This window comes from Falco rusticolus, chromosome 10, assembly GCF_015220075.1.
Source record: "Falco rusticolus isolate bFalRus1 chromosome 10, bFalRus1.pri, whole genome shotgun sequence".
Lineage (NCBI taxonomy): Eukaryota > Metazoa > Chordata > Aves > Falconiformes > Falconidae > Falco > Falco rusticolus.
In genome coordinates this window covers 1,320,026-1,333,299 of record NC_051196.1, presented here as the reverse complement: position 1 = coordinate 1,333,299, position 13,274 = coordinate 1,320,026, and the positions used below count along the sequence as shown (strand labels likewise).

The 13,274-nt window shown below is 51.0% G+C and overlaps 1 protein-coding gene across 1 annotated transcript in view; it reads left to right on the top strand.

The window, feature by feature from the left end:
- CD81 (CD81 molecule) overlaps positions 1–13,274 on the top strand; it is a 34,589-nt gene that overhangs the window by 16,279 nt on the left and 5,036 nt on the right. The window contains exons 3-5 of the mRNA XM_037401995.1: positions 6,757–6,854; positions 9,766–9,840; positions 12,543–12,650. Of these exons, the coding sequence (XP_037257892.1) occupies positions 6,757–6,854; positions 9,766–9,840; positions 12,543–12,650 (281 nt within the window). The remainder of the gene's footprint in view (positions 1–6,756; positions 6,855–9,765; positions 9,841–12,542; positions 12,651–13,274) is intronic.

Genomic DNA, 13,274 nt, shown 5'->3' with positions numbered 1-13,274 from the left:
TAGCTTTCGTCACTTTCCTTTGAAAACCTGCTATGTGTTTAGGGATGCAAAGCCTACAGGAAATCCTCCACCTCAGGATTTGGGCTCTGTCAGTAGGCGAGACCCCTGGGCACGTGGAGGTGTCCAGCAGTGTGTTGTGGCCTGGGGCAGCAAAGGGTTGGGCTGGCATCTTCCAGCCTGGGTCTCCGGTGCTGCACCACTGTTGCCCCTTCCAGTCCTGGAGATGTGCAGCAGACCTCCTCCCCGCTTGCGTGGGTGTGCCAGCATTGGAAAACTCGGGTCCTCATCCAGTGTTTCTGGGGTAGGCAGAAATCTGACTGACTGAGGCATCTCTGCACAGAGCCGTTTTGGGTATGGGTATGTGCACACCAGGATGTTGTTTGGGGCTTTCTCCACCTCCCCTTTGCTTTTCTGACAGAGGTGTGTCCCGTGCTTCTTTCTGGCCTTGTTCTTGCAGACAAGGGCAGCATGCACAGCCTTTCATCTTGCCGTGTGAGGCACGCTGCCCCAGGAGAGCTCTCCATACTTTGTGGCCCTGTTGCTCCATCTGAAAGTCATTAGCAGCCACAGAGCAGCAATGTTTTTCTTCGGAAGGGGGCGGAGAGGGACGGAGGGGCTTCCCGGTTGTCGTCTTCCAGCAAACTCTCTCCTTTTCCACCCCCTCTGCCTCGTCCCACTTCCAAGAAAGCACTGTAGGCTCTGCTGGGCCAGTTCTGCTGGGCAGCTGGACAAAAATGTCCCGGAGACCCTCCCTCACTGGCTGGCTGGTGCAGCCACCCGTTTCCCGCTCCTATTCCGTCCTGGAGGGACTTTCTGCTCCCTGCCTGTATCTTGCTCCGCTGTTACAAGGAAGCACGTCATGGTCATTTTTTCGGCTTACAGAGAGGGCATTTTTCCAGTTTGGTGGTGTGGGGTAGGATGGAGTCTCCCTCCCACCACCGTCTGGTGGTCCCACCCTTCCCTGCAGCAGGAGTGGTGTCAAGCCCTGTGATGTCTCCAGGCCAGGAGCCACGGCAGGGTAGGCACCACAGCCCACCCTCCTTCCCTCCCTTGGAGGCTTGCAAAACTCTTGGATGTGCAGAGTTGTGTCCCCCAGGAGCCTGTCCGTCGGGAGAATAAACACAAAAATCTCTTCCCTCTGCTCCCAGCCCCTTCTTAAAGCACATCCCGTGGGGAGGGCAGGCACGGCTTGGAGAGCTGCCTGGGCTTCCTGGGAAGCATGGTGTGATGCTGGGGGTGTGTGCATCTTATGTTTTTCTTCTCTTTTATGTCTTTTGGAAGCATTGCCATGGTGACCTGGGAGAAGAGACTGGCTTCCATTAGCTTAATGAGTTAAAGCTGCTGGGAGGAGATTGAAATGGGGGGAGGGGTAGGGCACTGCTTGGGAATGCCCATGCCTGGAGCTGCACAGAATTTCTGGTGGGGCACCAGAGGAGGGCTGGCCGGGCCAGCCTGCTCCCTGCTTGTTTTGGAGGGACTCTGCTGTGCTTGTGCCTCCTTTTACTTGTTTTTCATCATGTCCTTTTTTTTAAGTCTGGTTTTTTTCTACTTGTTTCTTTACTTCCCAGCAGGGACAGGACATGGGTTTTACAACCCTGCAGGCACCAGCTATGCCGCTTTAATGCCAGTGCAAGTACTGACATAGATTTCTGCCTTTTTCTCTCCCTTTCCTGCTCCCAGAACTGAGCATCCAGCTTCCCACCTGGCCCAGAGGCAAAGGGCTCTCCAAAGACCAAAGACGTATCATCTGCGTGAGCTGGGAGCTAAGCTGCCCTCTTAGCTGCTTTTTTTGTTCTTTCCCACCTAGCACCATCCAGAGAGAAGTACTCTATTACTATCAGTCCCCTCAGTCTGATATCTGGGGGCTTTCCACGTGGCTTAAGCTTTAGGAGGTCCCTGCCTCCCAGAGCAGCATATGCCCTGGTGGTGTCAGGGAACAGGGGGTGATGTTTGGTCATTGCTGTTGCTTTTTTCTGGTGCATTGTGTCCTAATGGCTCTTGAGTGAAGGGATCATGTCGTGGTTGCTGTGTTTCTGCTTTGGATTCAAACAGGACCCTGAATCTCTCTGTAATGAGTAGGTGAAGCTAAGACTGGTTGGTCCTCTTTCCCTCTTTCTGTTTTAAGGCTCCATCTCAAAGAGAGAGAAAGTGTTCCAGGCAGTATTGATACCACTCATCTCTGTGAGTCCTTCTCTGACTTCCCCAACTCCAAAGATGCAGGTCCTGCAGCTCACTGCTTGCTTTCATGGGTGGGTGGTTATACATGGCAGCTTCAGCAACCGTCGTTACTGCTGCCTTAACAGAGAACTGTGCCCTAGGGTTAGAAATAACGCTCTAGTGTTACTGCAGGATGTGGAGGCATGTTGGTACCATGAACACCTATAAATGATTAGCTCACTGTACCTGTTGCTGCAGCTCTAACTATTCCCAGGGTTACCTACTGCTGCTGACGGAGGGAGCAGCATGACTGTAGGCACTGCAGTTTGCATTTTATAACTCTCTTGATTTTATTTTTTGTTCATGGCAAACAGCATTTCTTGTCTTAAACCCCCTGAGAAAACGGCAATACAAATGAGCTGGGAAGTGTCATGTGAAAGGCAGCTGGAGCCTTGCTCATGCAGGATTGTGCCAGTTTGGGTGGAGCCCTTAGGAGGGAATGCTGCTTTGGTGAGGAGTTTCTCATGCAGGACCGGCTGGCAGGATTAACCCCGTCTCTGATGCTTACAGAGGAGGCTTGTGCTAGGGGGAGTCTGCTCTGACTTTAAGGAGGATAATGTGTCATTCGGGATGGGGATGACAGGTACCTTGCTCACAGACACTGAGCCCAAACCCATGCTAGCTGTCATCCTTGCTGCCTGCCAGGAATGAAAGCTAAGATGTGTCAGGCCGCTTTCAGGGAAGAGGTCTTGGCTGTTCCCGTCTGGGCTGTGGATGCTATGAAATAGCCCCCCAGCTGCCTGGTACCCAGTCCGGAGGCAGAGACACCCCACCGGCCCCATCCCTTGTGGGGAAACAAACGCCATCCAAAGCGTGTGGTGGGCACTTTGGTTGCTTTTGTTCGCTCTTGCAGCTTTCAGCTTGGCATTTCTGTAGAGAAACACCACTAGCATTTATGGTACAAGACACTATTGTTGCATTAAATACTTTGTGCTTTTTTTTAAATAAACTCTGGAGCAGAGTCCCACTTAGTGGCCTGCCAGGAGGCTGCTCTGGCCCTCAATAACAAAAGGCAGGACCATAATGGCCACTTGTTTGTGCCTGGGAAGGAAGCTGGCCTTCATCCCAAAAGCCTTCCAGGGATTTTTCTGGATTTCTGAGTTCAGGCCAGTCATCACTGCCCTCTCCCCCACCTGGCTGCGTGTTCCTGCTGTTCCCACCCCACTGGTCACATCCACTGGGCTCCGTCAGGAAGCAGCACACGGTGCACATCTTCCCTTCCCTCTTTTACTTATTGCTCTTTGCTTGCTTGACAGCAGCGCTGGCTCTGGTGAGGAGTTGGCGAAGCGTGAGCAGGGGAGAAGCAGGAAGCCGGGACCTCACTTGCCTGTCCGAGGTCTGCATGGCCTGTGTGGGGTGGGAGCTCAGCAGGTCAGGTTTGGCTTTGGTATTTTTTTGAGCTGCACAAATCCCAGCAAGTATACAGGCTTCTGGAAGACTTCTGTAAAACGGCAAATGGGTCTCTTTCCTCTTAGTCTCCTCCATCAGTTAAGGTTCTTGCCAGTTTTCAGAGCGAAACTTCCCTAGCTGCCAGCAGCTCCTAAATTTTCCTGATGATCTCCATATAAGAAAGACATTTTTTACAGTGAGAACAACCATTTGCTTGGAACAACCTCCCCAGGGCCATGGTAGAGTCCCCATTGCTGGAGGCTTTCAAGATAACAACTGGACAGGGTGCTGGATAGTCTCATGTAGGCTGCCTTTCCCACAGACGGTTGGACCAGATGATCTTTTGAGGTCCCTTCAAACCTGGGCTGCTCTATGGCTCTGTGATCTCCTGGCTATATTTGGTCAGCCTAGAAGTTGCCCTTAGTGCTGTTTAAGACTTTGAGAATAAAATCTTCTGTCTGTAGGAGTGACCTGGTCATTGGGGTCCCTGCAGCATCATTCTGCTTTGTCTCCAGATTGCTGCATCTGCTTGTTACTTACCTACCGAGGTGGTTAGCCTGAATAGTGACTTCTCAGGTGCTGAAATGACTTGCCCCCAGCTCAGCTTTGTCTTCTCTTTGATGACTTAATGGGAGGAGAAGTCAGAAGCTGCTGCACTCTGAGATGAGCAAAGTTGATTTTCCAAGAGCAACTTGTAATGAAGACTCTCCAGTGGAGAGCCACCCAAGGCTAAGACGGAAAAACTTGATGTGGTTTGGGTTGAAAACCCAAACCAGCAGCATCACTGGTATGAGCTGGAGCGGTGAGGGCTGGTTCTTGGGCATTAACAAATTCTGGTGACCATAAGCAGACCTTTTTTTTTGGGAGCCCATTACTGATTGTAATTGTTCTTCTTGAAACTGGTTATGTGGCTTCCGAAAATCTCAGCTGGTTTCTGGAGCCTGGCAGGCGTCCAGCAGACAGCCTTCATTGTGCAGGATGCATTTGTGCCTTCCCATCACCCCCAGCCCCTTTGGGACTCCTTGTCCCTGCGCACACCCTAGCCTGGTGCTCACCACGCTGGCTCTCTGCCTGGTTGCCACCGCACTCCACCTCACGTCAAATCCAGCTATTGGGGTAAAATCACCCAATTCTACTTCAGACACGGCCACCAAACTTTACCTGCTGCCCTGTCCTTTCCAAGAAATTCTGCTGGGGGGTTTCCTTTGCTTGTTTTTCCCCTTCTCTTCACATCATTTAAGGAGGTGTCTTGACCCTGGCTGGGGAGCTTCAACAGCCCAACTGCCTCTTGGGTTTTTGTGGCTGCTAGGCTCTGAAGCTCCTTCAATACGCATCAGGAGGTGCGGCTTGTGTCTTTTTTCCCTTCTGCTGGCAACGTTGCTGTGAGGATGTTGGTGTCACTGGCCAGGCTTTGTGAAGAGGGGCTTCCTGCGGGGTCAGCACGCTCCATTGTGCTGGCGCTTCCCCTGCAGCTGGCTTCCTCCCTCCTGCAGCGCCTAAATATAGTGGGAGGCATTGTACAAGCACAGTGCTGGTGAGAAATGCTGTCCGGAGGGTCCCTGTGCTGGGGCTGCAGGGGTGGCGTTTCCATCACCACCTCTCACCGAGTTGGCCCTTGCATTGGCGCTTGCATTGTTTGGGTGCTGGTGACTTTTGTTTTAAGGAGGGAAGAGGCAGGAGCTAAAGTTCACCCTTTCCCAAGTTCAGTGTACCTGTAAGGGGATTGTAAACAAGTCAAGACCATTATTATGTATCTGGGTTTTTTTAGAGAAGGGTTTCAACTTGGCTTAACTCTGCTCTCAGCGCATGCGCTTTAAACTTTGCACTTTATCGGATCGTTTAAAAGCTACAAAGATAAGAAAAACCTTAAATGTGATGGCTATGTACAAGCAGTTTTAATCTTGAGCTCTGTTTATACTTCAGTGCTGTTCCTAAAGGGGAGTTGACAGTCTTGATTAATAACTATAAAAACATTTTGACTCATAGCAGAAGAATACATTTCATTGAAGGAATGTGTCTCCCAAGCACTAGCAAGATTCACTGTATTGCTGTTACCTCTGGGATGCCCCATGTATGTTTATTCTCATGATGGTAGGGTGTTTTTCGTTACTGTCAATTAAAAGTGGTGACTGCAGTCTTGCCTCGTTTGTAATTATTTCTTTGATTATTTTTTGCATGTGTCAAATTGCTTTTGGATGGAAAGTAGGATTCACTTAGAAAACAGTAGAACAACAATACCTGAGAACAGTAGTTAACCAAAACCACACTAAATATATGAGATACACCAAGAGGAAGCTGTTTGTTTTTTTTTAAAAGGAAACAAATTTAACGGAGCTGGTAGCGTTTGGCCGAGTAACCACCATGGCCTCACCAGTCTCATGGTTATAGACTGTGGTGATTACTTGTGGCAGCAGACATGAGCCTTGAGCTAAGCTCTTGTTTCCTGAATGAATAAACTTCGGTTCTTCTGTTTTCAGAGCCTCAGACCCAACCCCACCCCCTGCCTCATTTCCAATCTTTGAACTAGTTATGGAGTAAGTTGGCTTTGCAAATTTAGTAAGTTGAAGTAAAAAAAGTAGTCTTTTGTGTAGAAGGGCCTATAACAAAGAAGCCAGATTATATTAAATGAGATGGCTTAAGCAGTGCTTTTCCCTTGGTTTTGTGGCTTGTCTGTCTTTAAAATGTTAGCCAGATAAATATTTGTATGATGTTTGATATAAATAAACCATATGCCTTATTGTTTATTTTAAAAGTTATGCTGACTAATCACTTTCATCTCCTCCGTTTAAATGTTTTAAACAGCCTGCCATGGGAACTCCCATACTACAGCTTTGAGGATGCTATAAAGCTTTGTCTTGCCAGCTACATCCTCTGCCTATTACTGCTTGAGCTCGCTGCGTTTCCTTTGATTTTGGAGATGATGCATTTCTTAAAGTTCTGCTGTTAGCAGCTACAAACACTTTGAGACCTGACTTGTGCCTGTTGTGTTGTTCTACTATGTCTGCTGCCGCCTCTGCTTGTATCTTCCAGGCCTTAATTCTGCACGCCCATAACGAGCCTCCCCGGGCAGCCCGACTGTCTTGCCAGGCACTCGGATGCTGCTGTACAAAGCTCTGCAGTAATGTGTCGGTCTCTCGCTCTGCCTTGCAGGAATCTACATCCTGATTGCAGTCGGAGCTGTCATGATGTTCGTGGGGTTCCTGGGATGCTACGGTGCTATTCAGGAGTCTCAGTGCCTTCTGGGAACGGTAAGAGGTGCAAAGCTGTGGATGCTGCTTGGCACTGGGATGTCCCTGCTGGGCAGCACGTGGCCGTGCCTCCCTTGCTGGAGACTTTTCCAGCAAATGGGCTGGAAGGATGCATGGGCGCGTAGGTGGGAACTAGCAGACCTCTGCAAGGAGCAAGGCAGTGCAGTCTGGCTGAGGGCATCTCTGCCCAGCCTGCTGGAGCTCCAGCTGAGCCGGCAGGCATGCTGCAGGCTCCTGCTCGTGCCTGGTTGCAGGACAGAGGCTGAAGCCAGCAGCATAGCAGAAGAGGTGCGAACAGCAGGACTCTTGGAGATTCATTCTCCCTGTTATATGTGAAAACCCCTGCCATGGTCTAAGCAAGCCCTTTTTCTTACCTGATGTCCCCTACAGCTTCCCCTGTTGCTTCATTTTAAGGCTGCCTGTGGCAATTCCAGTTCTTCTAAGGGATCATCTACTATTTTTATCTGTTGGGATGAGGAAACAGCAAAGATTTCCCAAAATGTCTAGTGAGGACGTCTAGGTGCATCCTGGAAAATCCATTACTGAAGTGCTGCAGGCATTCTTGATGTGAGGCAGCAGCTTGGGATTTCTGGCACAGGATGAGCTTAATTGTATAAACTGTGGCCACAAAAGCCTTTGCCTCGGGGCTAAGGGAGCCCCATTTATTTAAAGCAAGTTCTCACACGTGTTCCAGTGTTAAAAAAAAAAAATATCAGAGGGGTAAAACATTAACAAAAAAAATTTTGGAAGGACTTTCCAGCACTTGGCTTCATTGGACTGGAAGATTCTTGCTGGTGGTGTGGTCACCCATGGGTGTGGATTCAGCCGGGACAGAGCAAAATGGAGCTGCTTTTCCTTGCTATCACAGACACTTCGCCTCTAGTTGCTTCTGTTTGCCATTGAGAAGGGGGTGCTTCTCACCAGCTTTTATCAAGCACTTCCGAACATCAGTGGATGAGAGCTGCTGTAGGAGTTCACAGGCATTGTCATTGCTGCTGAGAATAGGAGGAGCCCGCACACAAATCTGACAAGGGTTGTTGTAGCGAGGCCTGGCAGCTTTGGATTATTTTTTTTTTGTGTGTGTTAACGCAAGCGATTACAGAACCTGAATTACCCCTCCCTCTTAAAGTTGGAAAGAGGATTAGAAGGGCAGATGGTACAATGTACCTGAGGCCCGACAGGGAAACCGGCTGCCTTGGCTGAAATTAGCAGCTCTAGCTGCTGTGCGCTGCACGTGTTTGCTCATGCCTTGGCTCGCCAGACTGGAGACACCTCGCGATGACGCTTTCTGCTGGCTGAGGATCCCACCGTGCTCCAAGAACATTTCCAGGCAGCTTCCTCAGGGTGTTGCAGGGAAGCAGTCGCTGTGCCCTCTCCTGCAGCCAGCTGATGGGGGGACTATAGGCTTACTGCAAAGGGGGAAAGCACCACAAAGCTCCACACTATTGAAATCCTGTGCCCAAGGCAGCATGGCAGCTAAGCGGCGAGACCCCAGGAGGGCGGGAGGGGGCTGCTTGGCATGGAGCAGGCTCTGCTCTCTGGGAAGGGGCTGGGGCACATCCTGACCGGGAGCACCGCTGTGCTCCCATAGCGTCAAGCTGCATCTCTGGTGTGTGCAGCCAGCCTGCAGAACTGCGTCTGCAGGAAGTTGCGCCTCTAAATCTGGGATAAATGAGCTACCCTGCACTGGCGGGTGAGCGCTGCAAGAGTGAGCCCTAGTACTTAAACACAGAAGTTAAGTACTTAACCACGCCCGCGATTTAGGGTGATGTGATTCCTTGGGGGGGATGTGGGACCCAGTCCCCCAAAGACGTTTCTGGAGAACCAGGGGCAGATAGGTGTTTAAATAAGAGCTGGTTGTTCAGGAACTGGACAAAGATGTTGAAAGTCCTTTTCCCGCTGTCAGGACAGTACTACCGATTCCATTTTGCTGATAACGCTTTGCTCTTCTATGTGAGAGGCAGGTCATGGCATCATTCTGGAAACTCCTGTTTCCTCTGGTGTTGAAGAAAATGGAACAGGGCTTTGTCTGGAATAGAGACTGCCCAGCAGCCAGAGGCTGTTGTCCCACCCCATGCTGTGATTTTTGTCTTCCCCTGGCAGCTTCAGCTCTTTTGCTTCTTTACTTCCGTGGCAACTCTCCCAGTCTGGGGCTTTTCCCAGGAAGAAGTCACTGAGGGTAATGTTGTTGTGGAGGCAATGCTGGCTGTGTGTGGAGCATGCCTGTCCATGCCTTCTCACTTGACCCTGATGTGTGAGCTTTATGGCTTCCCATTCCCAGTCTAACAGACTGAACATCACGACATGATCCTGGGATCTGAGCAAAAAGTTAGAGGGAGGCTTTGGGGGGATGGCAGGGAGGAGTGCTGGGACTGCACAAAAAGGGTGGGACTGTGAGAGAACATCGGTGTTAGTATTTACACAGAAAACTGCAGTAGCCTTGCAGGGCTGTGGATGCCAAGAGAAGTGGCCATAAATCACACCCTGACACCCTGCAGCTCTTCGGCAGCTGAAATGTGCTTTTAACCCTGCACTGGCAATTCCCGTCCTTGGAGCATCTGTGGCAGAGCAGGAAGCTTGTCTGGATGGCCCTGCGGGTGCATGAAGAGGAGCGCTGTGTCTTGTGGCGCACAGGGCAGCCTCACCCCTGCCAGCCCCTGTGTGGGAAGGACTCTGCTAATCCCAGCTCTGCCATTCCAGTGGGAATTCTGGACATGAGGTGGCATCCGATGAGTTATAGGAAAATGTGTTTGGGCTAAGTGCGTGTGTGAGAGAGAAAATGGGTTGAAGTCAGGCAACACCTTGCTCCGATCTCTGTCAGTAGAAGTTCTGCTTCACACCTCTGCCCACCTAATTGCTGCTCTTGCCTGTAGCCAGGCATGCTGAGTGTCCTCTTGATTTGTCTTTGCAGTTCTTCACTTGCCTGGTGATCCTGTTTGCCTGTGAAGTTGCGGCTGGCATTTGGGGATTCGTCAACAAAGACCAAGTAAGACGACTCAAAAACCTGCGTTTGTGGGACTGGGAGGCTGGGGCAGAACCGCAGCAGATCCCGGTGTGAGCTGTTTTGCTCACAAGCTGCTCCCGGACTGAGTCACGGGGGCTTGGATTAGTTGTGTGACCCAGGCAGGTCACCTAACTCCTCTTGGCTGGGCTGATGAACTTTAAATGTGAGCACTTGATGGTAGCAGCTGCCACTCGCAATATGTAGTGCAATGTCTGGAATAAAAATAACCCTGTCTCGCTCGGGTCTCCTCCTTGCTGCCACAGTCAGTGACCGCATGAGTTGATTCATGTACGAAGTCGTGAAGGAAAGGCATCTGCACAGCCTAGGTGCCAAAGAGCGAACCCAGCTGCGTGGCCCCGATGGGAGGGAATACCGTACAGGGAGAGCTTGTGTCTGTGTTAATGGGATTGCATGGTGCTGCCTGCTCTTTGCCAGTATCATATAACCCACTTGGGCTATTCATCTGCTAGGACTGAGCTCACTGGTGATTGATACGCTGTGCACACGTGAGGGGTAGAAGTGCTGTGTCTGTCCCAGGCACCTGGCGAGGGACTGCTCGGATAAGGTCCTCTGCCTGGAGAGGATAGGATTAGCCAAAGGGCAGGACTGAAAATTGTAGCTTTTCCTTCCCCCTCCGCTCACCTTCCCTTCGCCGCCTTGCTCGCACACGTGCAGAGTTTGGGCTCAAGGAGCAAAACCATTAATGTATGGGAACCACGGCCATGCTGCAGCAAGCAGCGGGCTGTTTGTTGATCACTCAGCCACCGAGGGTGTGGAGGTGAGATGGGGACTACTTGGCAGAGTAGGAGATGTGTTCACCAAGAGAGGTAAGCCAGCTGTGTAAGGAGGTGGTGGCCTGCTCAGCTTTCACAGCGTGTAGGCCACAGGCGACCAGCTCAGCCGTGAGTGGGAACACCCTTGGAGTCATTCACTGGAGAGAGCATGACTTCATGGCAATAAACTCTTCCGTGGCTCAACATACAGTTATGCAGGCAGGGTGCTGTTTCCTAGCAATTTAGGAGTTAATTCACCTTTGCAGAGGGGCTGTGCCTCCCGCACAGGATGTTAGTTTGTGAATCCCGAAGAGTCCAAGATGCGCAACTGAACTGACAGCAAAAAAAGCGAAGCCTGAATAAGGAGGGACCCTGTGGCTGTTGCCTTCCGTCCTGGGGAGAAGGTGCTTGGCCACCTGAGCATAAAGCTGAGAAATTTAGGATTTGCCAATACAAGAGTGGTGGCCTCAACCCCTAAAATTGATTTTGCATTTTGAAGTGAACGGTGGCCGTTTGTTGGCCCCAGAAGCTTTTGCAGCCTTGGTGATGAATGGGCTGTTTGGGAGGCCCCGCTCATAAGGCAGGCAGCTTCTCCCGCCTCAGCTGGGGCACCTGGGGCGCAGCGTGGGCTGGGAGGGAAGCGCTGAATGATCCCAGCCGCTGCGAGCTGCTCCCGGTGGGGACTCCGTTCCACCTGGGTTTGCAGCCCCTTGCGGGGACAGTAGTCTTCTGCCGTGTGGGCACAGGGTGCTCCTGCACAAAAGCTGAAGGCAGTCTGTCCCTCAGCCTGCCTGCTTGGAGATGCTTTAGATACAGGATGGGGAGGCAGGGGGGAGGCAAGAAGAAGCAGGATTATTTTTTTCCACGTACCAGAATCGGATGTTTTGATCGGAGAACATCACCCTCCAAAGCAAACTTTTTTGAGCAGTGATGGAGAAATGCTGGGATAATTGACTGAAATCATGCTCCTTCTTGCTGCAGTTTCTTTTTTCATGCGCTAATCCAGCCTTCGCTGTCAAGAGCAGATGTTCTGGGAAGCATTTTCCCTTTTGTACGTGCTTGTATTTTTTCCTTTTGCTTCTCTTGCATGTCCTCCTTTCATCTGTCTCTCCCAAATTATTGGAGGGTGTTAGAGGAGAAGCCGCAAGGCCAGTTTCCCTGAAAATGAAAGAGTTACTGCATTGTGGAGCTGACCCCCATGGGTGGCTGCAGTTTACCAGCCCAGGTGGCAGGGCTGGCGTACCGATAAGGCTTCTCATATAACCATTTACAGGATGGGGGACCCAGCCAGAGTTTGACATCCATCTGAAAGCACCTAAGCTGCCCAACCCAAATGATCCACCTCATGCAGCTGGAGTGTGCAATCTTTTCCAAATTCCTGCCATCCCCTCGAAGCCAGACAGCAAGCCAGGGTGCTATAGATGGCCTTGCTTGTGCACCCCACCTCCTCCTGACCTCCTCAGAGTGTCCTCCCTCAGCAGCCTCGGTGGGAGTTGTGTTGCCTGCTTGTTTTGTCTCCATATGTCAGGTAGCTCAGGACAAGCTGTCTCTGCGTTCCTGAGCCCAAGAGCAGATCCACGTGGGCTGAAGGCTGTCTCAGATCTTGGGGTTCACCCTCCAGGCCTCGGCAGTTTGGGCTGCTAGAGAGAGCTCGTGGAGCACTCCGGCTGGCTAGTGGATGAGGTTCTCAATATTTGCTGCTCTTAACATGCTGTAGCTGGCGGGACGTGAGCCTTATGAAAGGCAGGCCTTTCTTCACACACTTGTGCAAGTAAACGGGGTCCAAATCTATTTAAAAACTGCTCGCCCACCTGCGAGTGCCATTAGAGGGAGCATGCCCCCTTCGGGCACGTCTGCTGCATGGGTTACCTCCTTCTCTAGCTGAAAGGGAGTTTTTCCCGTCTTTCCTAGATAGCCAAAGATGTGAAGCAGTTCTATGATCAAGCGTTTCAACAAGCGCTCATGGCAGAGTCAGACGCGAGCAACGGGAAGGCTGTAGTGAAGACCTTTCATGAAACGGTAAGATGTCAGCAGTCTTGCTGCATGCTCTGCTGGGGCTGCTGCGGTTGGCCAAAGCAGCCGCTGGTGGATGGGACCCCCCTGCGGGCTGCGAAAGCCACCCAGTTAACTTCTGCGTGTGGTTTGTCAGTGGGTAAGTGGTGACGTGCGACTGTCACTGCACATAGACTGATCCTCCCCAGCGAGGCAGAGGCAGTAAGTTGAACTACAAGTCCTCAGGCAGGGAATGAAGGCAACCCTGGATTTTTTTTATGCTTAGGAGCAAACTGGATCAAATGTGTTCTAAGCACTGTGATTTTGCTGCCTGCTTTCCAAGCTCTATGTAGAAATTTCCATAGGGGTTCCTTGCAGCCAGAGGAAATGAGAGTGTGGGAGGAAGGAGAATTAAAAATGTGGGTCAGGAAAATGAATGGGAAAAGCAGGATCTAAAGCAGCTGGTGCTACATGCAGGTCTTAGCCTGTCAAGTTTGCTGTCCTTACACTCAAGAAACAGAGTTGTGCCCTCTTCAGTGTTCTGTCCTTCGCACTGTGCTGGGAAGTCTGGCCCGAGCTCTGATGAAGTTGCTTTTCATTTACCTCAGCACCCCTGGTTTAAGTAAAATTCAGTGGAGGAAAACTGTTGCT